The following is a 19,718-nucleotide window of genomic DNA, read 5'->3' as shown; positions in this document are numbered from 1 at the left end:
GCTGGCCCAACAGAGGAGCCATTGTTCGGGCCGGGGGAAAGCCAAGGCTCTCCCCATTAAAGTGCTGAGCCAAGTGGAGAGGACCATAGGAGCCACAGGGCCAAAGAAGCCAGGAGGTAAACAGCCAGAGACTGGGGACGTCTTTGGCTCACAGCTGTGTTATACCTCCCACATATTTAGGGTTAACATTTTGGATAATATATGTTAGACTCTCTCAGACGAAAGCAAAACATCTGGACGGATGACACCGAGGCCCAGTCACATCATCTTTATGTGTTTTGACAGTTGTGTAAATATCACTGTTAATTAGCTTCTATTAAGACCTGACATTCCTATACTTACTAAGCCACAGGATTAGGACTGGAACACTGAACAGTAGCGTATGCTTCACCGACCCACACTGGGATGGGACCACATCCTCTGAAAAGATGCTGGCTGTGTGCGTGTGTTTGTGTCGGGGGGGTGGGGGGGGGGGGGGGTGCCGCAGGCCGCAGGCGAGGGAGTACTCCTGCTGCAAGTGGCCAAACAGGTGAGTCGGGTGTCGGCGAGGCGTGAAACCATACCTGGCATGTATGACAATAGAAGCGCCACGCGTCAGCCCTGGGGGAGGTGACTCGAGACGGCGCGCAGCTTTGACTTGTCTGCTCTATTGAGGAAAACAGCAACAGAATCCGGGCTGAGCTGTTGTCGGCTTCACATGAACATAGGGATTTTATGTTGCGAAGATATTGCTAGACATCCTGCATACCGCCCAATACAAAACGTGCAGACCCTGTTAGAATAATACAGCAGTATCCAGCACACAGCCCGGTAACACACACTGGACTTTCATGTCTATATCTGCCAGGAGTGATCAATCATTGCCATGCCCCGAGAGCATCTGTGCTCCACTGTAACTCATCTGCAGGCTCAGCAGCGCCTGCGTGACCTTTCAGGAAGTGACAGTAACACAGAGTGAGGTCACTCGTCTCCTTTGCTCTATACATGGGCATTTCCCTCAGCCAGCCTATGGGACACAGGTCAAGTATTCCAGTTGTCATGCTACACTTGCTTGTGTGTGTGTGTGTGTGTGTGTGTGTGTGTGTGTGTGTGTGTGTGTGTGTGTGTGTGTGTGTGTGTGTGTGTGTGTGTGTGTGTGTGTGTTGTAGTAGTAGTGCAGACAGCAGGTTATTAGTGAGGTCTGAAGGCCCCATTGCTCCCACTAAATTAATGAGCTAACAGCAGGAGGGATGTGATGGGCACAGTTTCTGCCAGAACGCCTGGCCAGCTTCAAATGCCTGGCTAGCCTTAAGACACTTGGCTAATCCATCAGTGGCTTACTCTCACAAGAAAACTCCTTAAAATAAAAGCTCACTCTCACAGAGGAGTGGGAGCAGAGCATTAAAAGAGAGTATTCTGCTTATGCAGCATTTTGCCCGAGAGCAAGGGCACCATATACAATGCTTTCTACTTTGTTGAGCAAAGACATACATACAGTTATACTAAGGAAAAGAGAGAAACAGAAAAGTTTTGAACACCTTCAATAAAATTTTATTGAAAAAGTACCAATAAACAACAAGAAATCCAGAAAAAAGATTTGTAGAGCAAAGCTCCTTATGTACAGCATATTGCACTACATAACAAATTGTCTTTACTTCCATATTATATCAACAACAAAATATGAACACAAAATGAGTGCACAGTACAGTCTCGAAAACACACAGTCAATGTTTACACAAATGCTACATTTTCACTGGGTCTCAATTCTTGGTATACAGAGAGTGTGTGATAATCAAGACTTTGTTGAAACTGAGCAGTTAAAGGCATTTTCCAGGGTTTCAGTAATACACGTACAGTCCATCTGTTCGCTAAAGGAGGGCAGTTATTCCGTGGCCATGATCTAAGCTCTTGAGCCGAATTACGCACAACACTGAATCATTTTGGTTTGCTTTGTTTATACACCACAATGAGATGTGCAAGGAATGTTGCAAGTTCATTTTTATACAAAAAAAGCCCTTGATCTCTTTGTACTTCAAAGGATCCAACTCGTATTAAAAATGATTTTACAAGCATGAACTGTCCTTATAAAAACAGACCCTTTTCCATAAGAAAATACATTTTAAAAAGTTAAGAAAGACCATGAGCAAGAAATGTTCTCATAAAAAAACAAACATCAAAATCAAAACCTTCCTCAAAACTTCAAATTTATATAAAGTGTACTACAAAATTCAAGACACTGACGGTTTCCATAAAATACATATCCCACTCTAGGGTTTCTCTACACTTGCACATAATGTGGTGAGTGCAGCTTGGGAACGTCATCTAACAAATGATACAGGGCAGCATGGTGGCTTGTTGTTTCCCTTTACAATAAATCAAACAGGCCATCATTCATGGCCTACCTGGTCAATGAACAGATAAATGGCTGACGCATGGCCAGATGAATCTGTGACAGACATCAGAGACAACAATCCAGAGTATATACTATACAATAACACACAATAGATAAGGGACCCATGGGATCTACAGAAACAAAGTACTTTCCAGTGCATGTTGATTACAAAATGATGATCAAGATTAAGGACATTAACACATAGACCAATGCCCTGTGACTTGAGGAGTATATGAATGTATCTATTTTTACAGTTATTTTTGAAACATTTCTGACATCAACTGTATCATTACAGTTTCCTACATGCTATAAGATGCTGAGCCGATGTTGTTGAAATGGCTGATGTGAGTCATTAAATGTAAGGGTATAGTCATACCCCCTTCTACAGTTAAAACCTCAAAACCGCACCCAACCAACTGCTTTTCTAAAGCGCATATTGTGAATCTAGCCATGACTGGTGAATTGGGTGGTGGATGATGTAAAAAAGAAATGCCTGAATTGGTTGGGCCTATCCCTGGGGGGGGGGACTTAAGGAACACGAGGCACAATGCAGGGGCAGGCCTCGCTCTGCACAGAGTCAAACAAATGAACCACATACAAAACTAAAACCAAAAGAAAAAGGGGAAATAAGAAGTCATTGCACACACAAGTGTATACAGTAGAAATGGGCAAATATACAAAAAAATAAATAAGAGGAAAAAAAATAAATTACAAAGGAAGTGAACAATACCCTAAGCACTGAAGGAGCAGCACACATGAAGCGTGAGGAGGAGAGCCCGTGGTGGGATGGGAAGCTACGGGGACTGGCTCAGCGTTCAGGATCCGCAGGAAACTATAACCACCACCACCTTCAGTGCACCTCACATACCTCCTACTACATGCTCAGTAGCCCCTGTCCCCACCACGGGCAGCAAGTCGCCCCTCCACTCCTCGCTCAAACTCTACCTTGGTGTGTGTGCTGACATATTGGCCATTGAAAATGGGAAAGTTGACCATACCTCGAAGAGGTTTGATCATAAATAAATGGGTGAACACACTGCTCTTCCTCTTACCATCTAACAGATTCTCCAGGTTACCAGTAGCCTACAAAGTCTGTCCCTGAGACATGTTGAGGGTGCATTTGTTTTAATAAGAGGAAACTCTAATTATGCAGTGATTAACATGGTAAGGTCCAGGTCATGACAGCCCCCACATGTGTGCTGCTCCTTGGGTCCAAAAGTTAGCCTAGGTTCAGCAATGGAAAGTATAACAGCATCTTCAACAGTGTCTTCACACATATTCATATTTCAACAATAATTACAGCCTTTTTCACTGTGATTTTTGTTTCAATTCAGAGACTGGTTGTCTACTGATTCAGTGGTGATATAGACTGGTTGTCTACTGATTCAGTGGTGATGTATCAAAAAGGTCCCACTTCAGGATCCGAGCACCAAAAACAATACCGTACATGATCACCCAACAGAATATGAAATGGTGCAAAACCCCATCAAAGTATCCTGAGAGGAGGAGATTCTGTTTCACATCATGGTTAATATGCTGTATTGGTTTGGTGTTCAGGAAACGCACACCAGATAAGAGGACTTAGGAACACTGACATTTCAATGGAGGCATGCGGCTCTACTGTGAATGTTAACCCTTCGCAGCCGGTAACACTGTTCATAGACTTCCTGGAATCCGTACTACATGTAGTTTGTGTTCAGTCAGGTCTCAAATGTGGATGATTAGTCATGGACATGTGAATGAAAACATCTGAAATCATGCAGTGAGGAAATAAAACCTAACGGAAAACCTTCATACAAGACAGAGGTTGGCTTGGTAACAATCTGAACTCTTGAAGGGTGTATTTACTAGTGCAAAAACAGTGGATCCACAGCTCCACTTCAAGGGCATGGAGGTCTGAAAAGAATCAAAAGAAAAGCACACATCTAAAATACTGGGGGACACTTTGTATTGAAGAGTGAAATTAGGAACAAGATCAAATTGACTGAAATGTAAATATAAAACCTCATAGTCGAGTTTTGTTTTTGCTGCCTTATGGGCTAATGAATACTTTACTTTGTTCCCAATATTTTCAATGACACTTGGGGACCATGTTCAAACTCAACACCATGAAAGAGAATGGAGTAAGAAAACACATAGCAAAAAAAGGAAAAGATAGATATATATATATATATACCGTATACTCCATTGAGAAGTTGAAGTTGAGGTGCAAAATGCTTTGATCTGAGAAACTGCCTCTTTGGAAATAAGTATATCATCAAGTTGACGGGTTACCTGGGAAACTTCGGGAAAGAAAACCCTGAACCACATTTATTTTCCTTTCAAGTAGGGGTGCAACGGATCACAAATGCACGGTTCGGATCGCATCACGGTTTTGAGTCACGGATCGGATAATTTTTTGGATCAGCAAAAAGGCATTGCCGAATTTGCAATAAACATCACAATCTTGTGATCTATTTCATTGATGACAAGCATGTCCAGTTCCCCATTTACACCACAGAAAATGGCCGAAGTCACAGCCTACGGGATTTCACATAGTGAAGGTGAAAGTGACAGCTTTTAAATCAGTCACACTTCCCTTTTTCCCCCCCTTAACCTCCTGAGTCCACCGGGGTCTCTGCGAGGACGTTACATTTGGCGTTTCTACACCATACTCCATTGTGCTGAACTTAAACACGTTAAACTCCTCATTTGTAGACACTTCTGCAATTATTTTAGGGGTTGGAGCCTATACTGATTTGTCCTTTCCCCTCCTAACCTCAGGTGGAAACCCTTCTTTTCCCCTCCTAACCTCAGGTGGAAACCCTTCTTGCACAAAAGGTCCCACCACTCCCACCCCTCTCCCATCCTTATAATATAATTTTCTGATGGAAGGCCAAGTTAGGGGATCTATATATATAGTCTATCTTTTGTTTTGAATCATGTACTATTACATTTGTTGACAGTGGTTACTGATGATTTGCTATAGGTAATTTGTAACTTTTAAATAACCTATTATTCTGCTTCATGTCAGTTATGTTATCACCTCCCTCCCTCTCCAGCCTTGGCTGGTTGTGTCCTGATTGGGGAGGAGGTTATTTAAGAAGTAAGAATGTCATTGTTCTGTCACTCTGATGAAGACACATTTCTTTGCGTCGAAACATTTCTCTAAAAATTTCTCTTTCTATACACTTGATCCGTGTGCTCCAGTGCCATACTTTGGTGATGAACTAAAGTTTATCCTGCAAGACTGCCCTCTCCTGTGAGCACCATGTTTTGGGTGCAAGCCTTCTACAGCCACTCCTGACACAAAGGTGGACAAAGTACTAAACCTGATCAAATTGTATGGTTGAAACTTGTTGATTTATGCATAGTACCATTTGTAGTTTGTAAATGCATGCAGATTTGACATATTTTAGCAATAGTAAAAAGCTACGACGTTGCTAAACCTGAAGTACTTGTAGGACAACAGGACACACTTTTTGCCTGATTGCCTGATTTTTAGGACACACTCCATTGACTAAACAGGGGAGAAATTGCTCAGTATTGTTGAGGGCTGAATATTTTCAGGTGATGAGGATGAAATGGGACAGGTTACAGTAGACTGAGTAGAGGATGCAGCTGAGAGTTCAGAGGAGGCGGCATCAGCTGAGGACAATCAAGAGGGCAATGATCACAAACTATGCCCCAAGAGTTGGAGCCTTTTGGGGGAGAAGTGTCTAGAGGTCTGGGTGAATTGTTTTGAGGACGAGGCCTTCTGGAGGTATTTTCTTTTAATTATCATTATTATTAAAAAATTCAGAATCCACCCCCCCAATTTACCTGTATTGTACTGCCCCGGTCGCTGCTCCACCCTCTGCTGATCTGGGGAGAGCCGAGACTAGCACCATGCTTCCTCCGACACATGCACAGTTACCAGCCGTTTCTTTTTACCTGACAGGGGGAGCTTCACCGGCAGGACGTAGCACATGGAAGGATCACGCTATTCCCACCAGTTCCCTTCCACCCCGACCAGACGCCCCGACCGACCAGAGGAGGCACTAGTGCAGCGACCAGACAGATACCCCCAATCCGGCTTCCAACCCGCAGACACCAGCCAGTCGTGCCTGTATGGACGCCCGACCAAGCCGGAGGTAAAACGGACGAATGTCGTTTCCTTTCGGGTCTCAGGAGGCCAAGGCAATCATTGTGCTTCAGATTCAAACAGCACGCATTTGTCTTGTCTGTATCTTATCACTGCAACTCTGCATTGAGATTTAGAGCAATATTACTTTAAAAAGTAACGGCAGCAGTAAAACTGTATTTCACACTATGTTGGTTAAACGTAATTAATCTGTGGTTCACGTGTGGGAATCTGTACGCATCCGTTACACCACTACTTTCAAGTCCTATCCCTCTCCTCTTGCCTATACAATTTGCTCAACACTCATTCTGTTGTGGCAGGAGATATGGAATAAGGCATTCCCAGGGTCTACGGAGGTCATTCCAGATGGATACATGTTGAAGTGCAAACAAATCCAACAAGAACAATGTACTGTACAAAACTACTACACCACACATTTACCAAAATATCAACATTGTCCTGTAGATAACAACATGGCATCTTCTTGGAAAGAACAAAAACACGACCTTGTAAAAAAGTTGGTTGTCTCCGTCCCGCGGTGACCTATTCGCTCTCATTTCTCCCCCTCCCCCCCAAACAGACCCGTGTTGGATTTGACAGTGCCAGTAGGAGTCCAGTTCCTCAGAGAGATGGAGAGAAGGGGTGTGAGAGGGGGGTACGGTCCTCTCACCTCCGTACGGCTCCACCACCTCCAGCGATGGCCCCCCTGTCAAACAGAAGGCTGAGCAGGGCCGAGGCCAGGCGCCACCACAACGGCCCGTGGTTCCTTTGGTTTCGATGATGCTGCAAAAAAAGAAAAAAGAGAAAGAGAAAAAAGAAACATATGGAAGTTAGCGAAACTCAATGACAAAAGGTGCTGGAACTAGTCATTATCTGGGGTATTCAGTGTGAGCTTTAGGGTTTATGGTGGCTGCCATATGTGCTGATTGACACTGAGAAGAGTGAAAAGGGTCAACTGGGAAGAGGGGAAGTCAGAACCAGACAGCGGAACGACATTGATATTTTCACAACAGTGTGCTTTTGTCCCCAACAATACTCATTAAGGGGGCCTCCCTTAGCGTGCAGGATCCTGACACACTGACTCTGGGGTCCGCAACAGACATTCCGGCCCATAAACACATTCATCATGTGGTCATTCTCTTTCTAATCTCTCTGGCAGAGAGCAGCAGCAGCGGCTCAGGAGGAGTCTCCTTTCCTTCGCTGCTTTGCGAGCCAATTGGATTGTGTGCGATTAAAGGGATAATGCTATCTCTGCCATTGAGAAGGGGAGATAAGATAATTGCACCAAATGGGATTAGGGGGCTCTTGAGGAGCCTCTGGTAAGGAGGAGGCATATCTGCAGGAGAGCGGTACAGTAGCCTGGCTCTGCACCCCGACAGACCAGAGGCAGGCTCCATCACTCCTGATAACGCTCTAGCTATTTTCAGACGTGGGCCGTAAACTAGAGACGAGCAACAAGACGTCGTGAGATTAGTTTTTCATGACGACGCACAAAAGTGCACTACTTTGTCTTGGCAACATTCTGCGATTGTTTAGGAAAGCCCGAATATCTTGACAGCACAGATTAGATATGCAATATTTACAAGACTGTGAAGGTGCGGTGGTGTCCAAACATTGACCTATTTACCAGCCGAGAGCTCTCATTGTGATAAGCCTCTGGATGTCTACTCCAGCCAAATATAATAATATATAACAGATATAATAATATATAATATAATAATATATAATAATAATATATAACAGATATAATATATTAATATAATATAATATAATATAATATAATATAATAATATATAAGCCTCTGGATATCTACTCCAGCCAAAGTGCAGTGAGCATTGCAGAGTGTTGCATAAGCTTTGCCAGGTTCCAGCCAGTATGTGCGTCTCTCACTCACCAGCTTTTTGTTCATAAGAAAGATAGAGGGGGGGGGGATCACGAAGTGCCAGCGGGCATTTGAGAGGACTACTGAGAATCTTGATAAAACCAGTTTTCTCTTCTACCGTATATCTAAACCTCGCCTGGGGATATTTTGATATGGACATAATAATAACATAAATGCCTGCTTCATAAACACAGGCAACATAATATACAGCACAGATTGTATGAGTTCACCAAAATACATCTGATGCAATACTGCTGGCAGCCAGGATGGCTGCACTTAGTAAACACTGATATGCTCCAAGTCTTTCAAATGTAAAACCTAATGACATTAGAGACTGAATCAGTTATATCTCTGTGATTACAGAAGAGAAGGGCAGCCGTGTGTACGTATAATTACATTGAGTTAGTATGTGAGAGACTCAATCTGGACTGGACATTAGAATTTCAACATGGTGAAAGTTGAAACAGTAAGGGGTTTTTACAACACTAACAAGCTTGTGTATTTGCTACAAGTGCAACACTCATCTCTAAACAGAGGCAGAATGTTCTTGACAGTGACCTTTGACCTCTCTATCACTCTGACAGAAAGTGTGAGAGGGGAATGGAGAGGGAGAGTGAAGGAGAGGTGTGGGCAGCCCTGTCGCAACATGGCCATGACTCACGCCACCAACTGTCAAAATGTGACTTGGCCTCTAAATTTAGCCATACGGAGCCGGAGTGTAGCCAGATGCAGCATGTGGTGTCGTCACTCTGACACTAGGCTGATGTGCTTTATCAGACCAGCTGCTCAGAAGCTCTGCCTTATCTCCTGAGCAAACAGGCCCGCTCCCCTGACCACAAACTCTGCTAGTCACAACAGAGAGGCAACGAGGAGAGTTCGGCCATGTTTACACCACAACGCTCTCTGCATAAAACGGCAAACTGTCGTTGCGTTCTTGCCTTTGATTTCGCGTTCATACACAGTGTTTGTTATAACGATTCGCCTGCAGACTGAAGCCACAAAAAAACTCAGAACCAGCGTCAAGTAAGCCAGAATAAAACGGAAACTTCTGGTTAAAACCTTCACACAATAATGGCAATTAAAGAAACTAATAGGCAGCCTTATTGATGCATGTTGCAACGGTTTTTTGTGTGTGATCCAAAATACATAGAACACATAGAACACAGACAATACAATTAAAAGTCAATTTTAACCAGTGAGTCGACGGTTCTGTTTTTTATTTACCCAGTTATAAATTACTGCTTTTAGTTTGAAGGTAGCTTCCTGTATTCTGTCTATTTCTAATGGGATTGATTGATTGATCGCATTACAGAATAAAAACCCAGTAAAGCCCCATAAAAAAGACCTGTTTTCTTTGCAGCACTTGAGGAAATCGATGAGGGTTGTGGGTGAGTTGAGGGTCTTCAATTAGTTAATGCGGGAATGATTAATTAATATGCGCAACATTAATAACAGGCACTTAACGCAGATTATGTATTTTGCAACTCTTCAGACTGATGTTTGTTGAATGCCAATGCAATTGTGCCATAAGGCTACTGTATATTGATGGCTAGTTGAACGCTCCTATTGTCTATCATTGTCTTCCATGGCAAAGGGGGGCTGTGTCGGCACCTGAATTGCGTTTTGCCACTTTACACGGTGACAGTAAAGGGCAGGGTTATCAAAGAATTCCACTCTGGGACCTGTTTTCACTTTTTTGCATTTTCAGGCCCCAAGAATGCCGTCGGCGTGTAAAAGGAAGGCACTGACTAGGGATGTCACAATATATCGTCCCACGATATATCGCGATATCAAAACGTGACAATATGTATCGTTGAGATGAAATCTCATATCGCGAGAAAAAGAAGCTGAACATGGTGGCACTGATCTGCATCTGATTGCATGCTCGCTCTCCTTTTCATTGCTTTGTTTGAACAGACAAGGGACGTTACAGACACGGAGGATGAAAATGGTTAAATTACTCAAATTAGCGTGGAGGATGCCCCCTCAACTTACAAATCGATCGCAAAAGAATATTGTTAAAATATCGTATCGTGAACCCAATATTGTGTATCGTATCGTATCGTGAACTGAGTGTATCGTGACACCCCTAGCACTGACGCAAAAAAAAGTTTTCCATTTTATGCGGGGAGCATTGCCGTGTAAACAGGCCCTAAGGAGTCAAAGAGAGAAGGCGTTATTAGATCACGGAGAAAAGCACAAATGGAAATCAACTCAACAATAATCTCTTCTGATCAATGTATGAAAAACATAATCTGTCCTGATCAATGTATGAAAAACATAATCTGTCCTGATCAATGTATGAAAAACATAATCTGTCCTGATCAATGTATGAAAAACATAATCTGTCCTGATCAATGTATGAAAAACATAATCTGTCCTGATCAATGTATGAGAAACACATATCCACAGCCGGCCTCCCTCACGTGTTGTATTTCCAGTGCAGCCCCCCCCCCCCCCCCTCCACAAGTGCTGATAGGAGAGAGTGCCGTGCCCTCAATGGAACAGTGCAAAATAAAGCCACCAGCGTTGCATGCGTGCAGGCGCACACACACAGAGGCACACACACGCACACGCACACACACACACACACACACACACACACACACAGGCACAGACACACACACACACGCAGGCGATATTCAACCCTGCTTTCAACACCTCCTATCGAAAGCAGCAGGACTCGTCTCTCTTAAAAAAACACGGGGATGAAACCTAACTCTGCTCCTTGCCCTGTGCGGACCTGAGCAGTCTTCCTGCCATTGTGACCGTCATTATTGCCCTGTCTCAAATGGCAGGCCGGCTAATGTCAGCCTTCCTCTGGGGACCCGGGCGTCCCCTCCAGCCCTCTCAGGCTGGGGAGCAATTTATCTGTCAGCATCCAGCAGCACTCCTCTCCGCTACCTAATCCCTCCTCTTGCCAGGGGCCACAGGCTCCCATGGAGAACACTCGTAGCCACATCGCTCCCCAGCCCGTCCACAGGATAGCTGTCAAAGGATGGCTTTAGGACAAGTGTCTCACTCACTGTGTGATAGCAATCGTCTCTTGACAGGAGGAGACAGAAATGAAGACTGACAAACAGTAACAGGTTATTGAGCCGGCGAGACTTGTCGTAGTGTCTGGCAGAGCGTGTGATAGTGAGAAGCGAGAGACAGGGAAAAGCAGAAAAACAAGGACGGGTGTATTCATGCGTGAGCAGTCTGAGCACGCACAAACACACACACACACACACACGCACACGCACGCAGACACACACACACACACACACACACACACACACACACACACACACACACAGGGATGCCAAGTTATGCTGCCGCAGCTCGAGGTGGACTACCTACCTCACTGTTGAAGAGTTAATTGCACAAGCAAACCACAGAGGCAGAAATAGCTGTTATAGAGGCTGCAGTGGACTCACGCATCGCTGTTTGGGTTAGTCCAAACATCAGTGCAGCAGCCAGTCACACAAACACTGAACCTCAGACTACAGGCCTCACAGAGGGGGGAGTTTAGGCTTGGACAGATGAAGCCAATGTGGAAGTACCAAAAACTGCAGTTCCTCGAATGGCCACTTGAGGTTGGCAGCAAAAGGTAGCCGTTCCCCATTCACTCATATGTCAAAATGCCCGAGTTTACAGCAGAAATAAACATGTTTACAGCCTCGTTCGAAAAACGGTTTTGGTCTCTATAGCTAATTTCACCTTTCACGAGAACTGTTAGTAGAGGGGTGAATTTTATTTATATTATGATTTCACTTGTGTCAATCATCGTTGACACACCGAGTCCGTCAATTTCGGCCGTCATTAAAGTTTTCAGAACAGGTTTGATTTTCTGTGTTTTTCACATCAGTCAAAAGCCTTTTGCGACCTGTTTGACCCGTGTGTGTCTGTGTTTGGGAGGGAGAGAGAGACAGAGGAGCAGCTGAACGAACAGGCAGCTGGAGAGATGCTGCTCGCTCCACTCACTGGCCCCTCTCTGCTGCCTTCCCTCCGGGACGCGGTGCTGCGGTGACGGCGCACCACGGCCAGCGAAGGTGGAGCACGGAGCCCCTATCTGGTGCAATACGGCACCATTCCCCCGACCTGCTGCCATGATCTGCCTTCTCCAGTCCACATCACCGCTGCTGCAGTCAGCCTTGCTGCCTGTCACCCACCTACTCATATTGTAATGTGCATACAGGAGAGGATGAATATTTGTCTGGCATTGTGAATAGAATGACAAACTTATTAATAAAATGCATTGGACTCAGTGTGCAAGGTGTCTGTGCGTGAAGTTTTTTCTCTCCGGATGACGGATTAAAAAACGCAAATGAACAATTCTGACTATATTTGCAAAGACCTTCACTCTGTCCATCTCTTTTTACAGTGTATGGACGTCACTTATTGCTTTTCTTGCTTATTGCTTTTCTTGCTTTGCTTTTCTTACCTATGTAAAGCACTATGTGCATTTGTGCTGTGAATGGCGCTATATAAATAAAGTTTTACTTACTTACTTTCACTGAGCTCTGTGGGTCTTTTTACAGTATATGGGCCTCACTGAGCTCTGTGGGTCTTTTTACAGTTTTTTTAGAGTAAAATACCACAACTGATTGTAAAATGTAGGCCCGAAATACAGTTCTCAGGCCTTTGCTCATTAGCCATTCAGAATGACATATCACACTGTGTGTTTATATGTCCCATCAGCTGTAGCTTCAGGATATGACTTCACAAGGTCGTTCTCAGTCTGACTGTCATTTCTGCTGTTTACTCAGCCAGTAAGGGAGGGCGAGCCACTTCCTCATCCCCTGGCCCAAGCCTGCCTTCAACGTGCGTCAGTGGATCCCAGCCGCAGATAGGGCTGCAACCCTCCCTCCCTCTCTGTCTGTGTGTCTGTCTGTGTGGGTCCCACAGTGTCATGATACATGAGTCATGCAGAATTGCAGAGCGGTATAAATAGCCTCAGGTTGATTGAGAGTGCGTGTCAAAATCAGAAAATAATTGTATCAAGCGCCATTGTAATGCCGGGTAAGGGAGGGTCCAATCTCCCGAGAATGGTTTTGAGACAACCGAGGATGGTCGTTAGTCGATCATTTGAGGTTCATTTCCAAACCTCCTCGTCTCATTCCCTCGCCTATGCCATCATTATGGATACCCCCCCTACCAGTGGCTGCAGAGGCCTTTTTATTTGGGCGTGTCCTGTGGCTGAGGGGGCTGACTGGAGACTCCCTGGAACCACAGCTGTTCCCCTCGGGGCTCACGCGCCAAGCTTCATGTTACAACATGTTTACCTACTCCCGCCACTTCTGCTTTTTTTCTGGGCCATAGAGTACCATAGTAGTGTGTGTGGATGTGGACGTGTGTGCCTGCACGTGTGTGTGTGTGTGTGTGTGTGTGTGTGTGCGCGCGCGCGCGAGCGTGCGTGTGTGTGTGGTGATTTGGGTGAGACACTGTCTGTTTTTCTTCTGTTCGACTGTTAACCCCTTGTGCAACATGAGGCACTCACAAAGAGAAACTCTCAAAGTTCTATATTTGTGTCGGTGCACCCAGCGCAACGACTGCATCTGGCCGTTTTTTGTTTTGTTTTAAATGACACCCACATAGATGCCGTGTTAGGCAGCACAGTGACTCAGAGTGGACAGTGTCACCCTGACCACAGCGCTTGAGTGTTGTGCGAGCGAGGCCAGGCGTCCCCCATGCTCCTCGCCTCGACAACACACGGAGGAAACAGGAGAAGACAGAGAGAGATAAACAGGAAGAGGCAGCAGGGGGAGGGCTGTGGGGGAAGGGCTGTCCTGGTTCAGCTATGTCCAGGGGGGTAGACACTGGGCTAAAGTGCTGTCTGCACACAGCCTGTCCAACATAAATATGGGACAAACACGATAAAAGAGAGCAACTTGACCTACAGTAATAGGGATCTTCTTCGGGTAAACTCAAAACGTCAATACAAATGTATATGGAAGGAGTTTGCTCATGTGCAGACTTAGCTCTCCTTGATGTGTGTATGACCATCAGTCAATCTCAAACGGACACACACATGCACACACACACACACACACACACACACAGTGCATATATTGAGGCGTGTCTATTCCCCCTCACCCGTTGTAGGTGTTCCCGGTGGAATTGGTCCCCTATCAGTTGCAGTTTCTGTCCGATGCGGGTCTCCACGCTGCGCCCCGCAGGTCGCTGCCGGTGTCGCGGCTCCATCTCGTTCTGCTCCTCTTCCCTTTCTCGCCGCCTCGCCTCCTGGTCCCCCGCAAGCTCAAAGTGTGCCGGGAAGTGCAATCGAAAACCTGCGTTGCCTGTTGAGCGTCAAGATTATTATGTGAATGACACAAGTGTTGAGTATGAAACGGGTGGTGTGGTCAGCGTTTGTGAATATAGCAGTAATACCTGAGAGGCTGTTCTTTACTGCCATTATGAATATGATGGTAGGTACACAAGGTGCAGCCATGTACTGTTGAATGTGATCAGATGGCTGGGCTGAAAGGCCTTGTATAAAACACCACTTCCATTTGGGTTTATGTGGGCAGATGTGATGTCAGTCAGTTGCTATGGAGCTTGTTTGGAATGGTCACATGTGTGCGGCGCCGCTGTAACTTTACTATCGCTGATAGTCAGTTCTCTGTCTAGCCAGTGCTTACTCAGGTGAGCAGCACCACTGTCACGTCACATCCTCTCAGTCACAATGCCAGTCTGCCACCTTTTGAATAGCAAAATGCAGCTGGGTACACTCCATCCATGCAGACCATAAAAGCCCCCGTGATCACCACTCTCTGGCGCCAAGGGTGAGAAGAGCACCGCTACATTGTTACCAATGTCTCACGCTAGCTATCACATGATGCTGTTATAATGTAGCTACCTCTGTTTGTTTTATAACAGCACGCTAACTATCACATGATGCTGTTATAATGTAGCTACCTCTGCTTTATAACAGCATGCTAGCTATCACATGATGCTGTTATAATGTAGCTACCTCTGCTTTATAACAGCACGCTAACTATCACATGATGCTGTTATAATGTAGCTACCTCTGCTTTATAACAGCACGCTAACTATCACATGATGCTGTTATAATGTAGCTACCTCTGTTTGTTTTATAACAGCATGCTAGCTATCACATGATGCTGTTATAATGTAGCTACCTCTGCTTTATAACAGCACGCTAGCTATCACATGATGCTGTTATAATGTAGCTACCTCTGCTTTATAACAGCACACTAACTATCACATGATGCTGTTATAGTGTAGCTACCTCTGCTTTATAACAGCACACTAACTATCACATGATGCTGTTATAGTGTAGCTACCTCTGCTTTATAACAGCACGCTAGCTATCACATTATAATGTAGCTACCTCTGCTTTATAACAGCGCTTATTCCGCTCAAGGCCATGCTTCTTTCTGTGTGTGTGGTAAAGTAGGAGTCCAGGCTCACCGTAGAAGAGTGGTCTGGGCTCCTCTGCGCCTCCACAGGGCAGCATGCCGTTAGCCAACGCCAGGGCCGGGCCGGGTGTCTGTGTGGCCCGGTCCTCGCACTTTATCTCCCTGAATGTGGTGCGCCAGCAGGGGGGGTCTGGGTCTGGCTCAAACACATCATCCTCCTCATCGTCCATACGGGGGCGTTATAAGACGAGCAGCCTTAAGAGTGGAAGGACGGAGAGAGAGAGAGAGAGAGAAAGGTTGTTATTACAGTTGAGTATAGAGATGTGTGCCTTAATCAACATTTGTCATGCTATGGGTGCAGAGCTCAAAGTAGGGATCCAGAGTTTCCTTTGCTATATGGTTAATGATGGTGACCTTGGAAAAGTCTGTATGACCTCTGCCAGTACATTCTACATGCTCATTCCTCTACATTCATTATCATTAGAGACACCGTCTCTGGTTTATAATGAGCACCCTTGAATCAATCAAACCACAGTGGACAAGTCGGGGAACAGAAAATGAGCTAAAGGCCTGCCTCCATTTGCGGCAACAAGCTCAGTACTTATTTAGACAAATGGCTCTGCTCATCTCAGTGATGAAACCACACAATTCACTGTGGTTAGGAGCTAAATTTACCTAAATAGGGGTTTGGTGGACTAGGTTAAGTGAGAGGTAGAGTCTCCCTTCTCTCTGCTAGCCAGCACTGTGGCCAAGAGTCTGGCTTCTTCACACTGTCCCATGATTGGCAATTTATCATCCCAATGAGTATCTTTTTCTGCAAATCATATCAAGCACTGTTACAGGCATTGCACAATGCACATCTACATGACATTTGTCAAATCGATGCCAGGAATAATCAAAATGCATGTTTAGCCTACAATTCACCAAAGCCACTCTGGCGCACTGTGGCAACAATCTCGAGAAGTACTTGGGAATGTCTCCAGTGTCAACGATGCACTGCACTCAACCTTGAATCATATAGTGGGTCAAGGAGTTATCAAAATACGGCTGAAACTCAAGTTGCCTCACCAGCTCACCCCAATTCAGCATCCAGTTGTAATACAGGGTTACGCTACGACCACACTTCCAAATGAGGCTCCACAGCAAAAGGGTAATGACAGCCTTTGAGGAAAATCTGAGTGCACTCTCCCTAGCATGGCTCTGTCAGCCTGCCAGCCTCCGAGGAGGAGTTCTCATTTCTTCACCCAACATAAGCAGATTGGCCTGTCTCTAGTGTGCCCAGACCTCACAATATACTGTGTGCGTTCACAATAAACCCTGTGTGTAAAACCACTTAATGCTTTGTTTTGACAAACACAGAGCAAGAACATGGAAGATTCAGGGGGGGGAAGAGACACACAACTTCCAGATATCCTGGGTTGCTTTCTGTTATTACTGCTCTATTCTCCAGGCGCTCAGCTGTCTCTGTGTCAGACAGTGGCTCCCCCTGCTGCACATAATGCTAAGGAGAGAGAGAGGGGGGGGGGGGGGAGTGGCAAGGAGGGCAGGCAGGCAGCTGTATTATTGACACAGTTTTCATCCAACAGCACCCACAGCCTCACATCACACCATTTCCACCTAATGCAACACATGCATAGAGCTGCATGACCTAAAATGACACTGGCTCCCTACCCAAAGCCTGATTTAATCTTGTGGTAATCTTAGCTCTGTCTATCCAGAAAGCTTGTTAATTATCCAGGCTTAGCATATGAGGAAGAAGAAGATAAAAGGGGAAAAACACGTTATTTGAAAAAGCTAAAAAGTATCAGACATTGGGGTGAAAAAGCAGCTGTGTGTAGTGCCATGGGGCAATACAACGACACGTTTTAAAAAGAATGATCGAAGTGGAATAATAGTATAGATAACTTTATATAGAAGCAGCCAAAGAAAAACGAAAAGCTATTAACACTTCTTTTTTTTTTATAAATCTTGCAACACACGACACAGACCCGCTTCACTTGCCTCAGCCTTGCGGCTCGTGGAGTCCATTCACCGCCTGAGCCGAGTTCAACCGGGAAAGCCGGTATAATTCAAACCTCCGCCGTTTGAATGACAGGCTGAGATCAACTAAATCTCTTTTTTGTTCAATAGCCTTCATAAGACAGTAAATAAAGGCGCATTGAGGCCGCGGCAACTTTGTAGCAACGGTATCATCGACAACGATCACAGGTTGTTTGTTGCTTCCAAGAAGATAACGTTACTTAACGTTACTCGCTCGTGCCTACTACTGAAAGTGCATAGGATAATGAAATGTAACAGTATTTATTTAACAGTAGAAACTCACCACAGAGATTGTATTCGATGTTATGCCCGTCTTGTACTAAAAGAAAGCTATGCCGAGCTCAAAATCCTGGCCAATCAAGCAGGCTTAGTTTAGTCCGTATCACCTCCACGACTACTTCCATTCTGTGAGACAAATGGCAACAAGCTGATTTCATTTCGCAGACGTCAGCTCATCCAAATGACTCCTCCCCGCGGTGTACTTGGGGCATGGCGCAAAGAAGTAGTAAATAAAGCGCTCTTAAAGCCCCACAGATATGTGTCGGCACACTGCATTGTACCTCGGACCCAGTATGGCACGTTTCCTTAAGGCTCGTTTGCATACGGTTGATGTAACCAATCGGCGACTTTGTTGTCATCCCGCCTTCCAAATCGCATATTCAGACCAGACACGTGGACGGGAAATTCCCCGTAGCAAGAGTCCGCTCTCACGGTAAACCCTATGGGTAAACCTTAAAACCCTACTAGCCTACTCAGCTGGCTGGGCTGGCATTGCCTCTGTGTGTTGCAACCAGCATTAGCTTGCATGATGGCCATTAGAGAGACAATGTAAAGGAGTGCAGGGTCACAGTCAAAGTGTCTATATGCTGCAAGGCATAGCAGACATAGCAAGTAGCCTAATGACACTTGCTAACTTGCATCTGACACTAAATGCATCACTTGCATTTAGACACTTGCATTGCACTTGCATTTTACACTTGCATCTGACACTAAATGACAGATGAAAATAGAGACTATATATAGTCTCTATTTTCATCTGTCATTTAATAGCGAAGTCCCAGACTTAATCAAAGGGGTGTGGGAAAGTTTCTGTCTTTGGCTGCAGAGCATATTTCTTCCAGCGTGAGGTATAAAAAATAATTGCAAATGTAGCCCAATTCACAAGTAAATAGCTGGCCAAGTCCATATAATGCATTATCTTGACATGTGGAAAAATATTTCACATATATCTTGCATCTGCACCATTACTTCTAATCAACTTCAATGACAACACCTAACTATGCTATAAACTAAAAGTGCCTTCATTTTATGGGAGTCATAAAGCTAATAATCCAGCGTGCCTGCCTGACGACCTTGTTGTCTTTGCATGCCAGAGTAGTGGGGCCTGCACTGCTCTTATTATGGATGGCAGGGCAGGGCAGGTGCTGGTTGTTATGATCTGTTCCCCTCCTCTCAGGGGTATCACTAATCAATAAACACTCGGACAGCTGGACGGGGGGGGGGGGGTTGCATTCTCTCACAGAGCACCATCGCCCTCCCCCCCACCCAACTCCTCTTTCTCTCTCCCTGCCCGTCAACTGGGATGTCCCACCACTGAGCTGTGAGCAAGTCATGGGTCCCCGGTTCCTCTGTCCTGAATTGGCTAGACCTCTTGTGGTTTGTACTTTGTCCCACCTGCAGCCTATATCCAGGGAGTTGGAGATGCGCTGTGGAAGAGGGGATTGGTTTTCTGCCTGTGATATTGGAAACCTGATCACTGCATGCATGAGTGACCACTGGAAAAAACAAAGGCTCAGAGGAGGGGACGCATTGATAGCAACTTCCTTTTGTGCTGCAGCAAAACAAAGGTAGATCCCCCACTTAACTAATAGTCAAAAGTCAAAAGAAAAAGCATACTATATCTACACCTGTAATTAGCAAAGAGTAAGTCAGAATCCTCTTTGGGACGGGTCATTGTCA

The 19,718-nt window shown here is 45.2% G+C and overlaps 1 protein-coding gene across 1 annotated transcript; it reads right to left on the bottom strand.

The window, feature by feature from the left end:
* Positions 1-6,797: 6,797 nt before the first annotated feature.
* bmf1 (BCL2 modifying factor 1) lies at positions 6,798-18,146 on the bottom strand. Its single transcript, XM_083634120.1, has 4 exons — positions 18,043-18,146; positions 15,772-15,974; positions 14,434-14,636; positions 6,798-7,256 (listed from the first exon to the last, which is right to left on the bottom strand). Exons 2-4 carry the CDS (start codon positions 15,947-15,949, stop codon positions 7,140-7,142), a joined length of 498 nt encoding a protein of 165 aa, XP_083490246.1. The 5' UTR covers positions 15,950-15,974; positions 18,043-18,146; the 3' UTR covers positions 6,798-7,139.
* Positions 18,147-19,718: the final 1,572 nt, after the last annotated feature.

Source organism: Poromitra crassiceps (assembly GCF_964638095.1).
Source record: "Poromitra crassiceps genome assembly, chromosome: 3".
In the NCBI taxonomy this organism is placed as follows: Eukaryota; Metazoa; Chordata; class Actinopteri; order Beryciformes; family Melamphaidae; genus Poromitra; species Poromitra crassiceps.
This window is presented reverse-complemented; position numbering and strand designations above follow the sequence as displayed.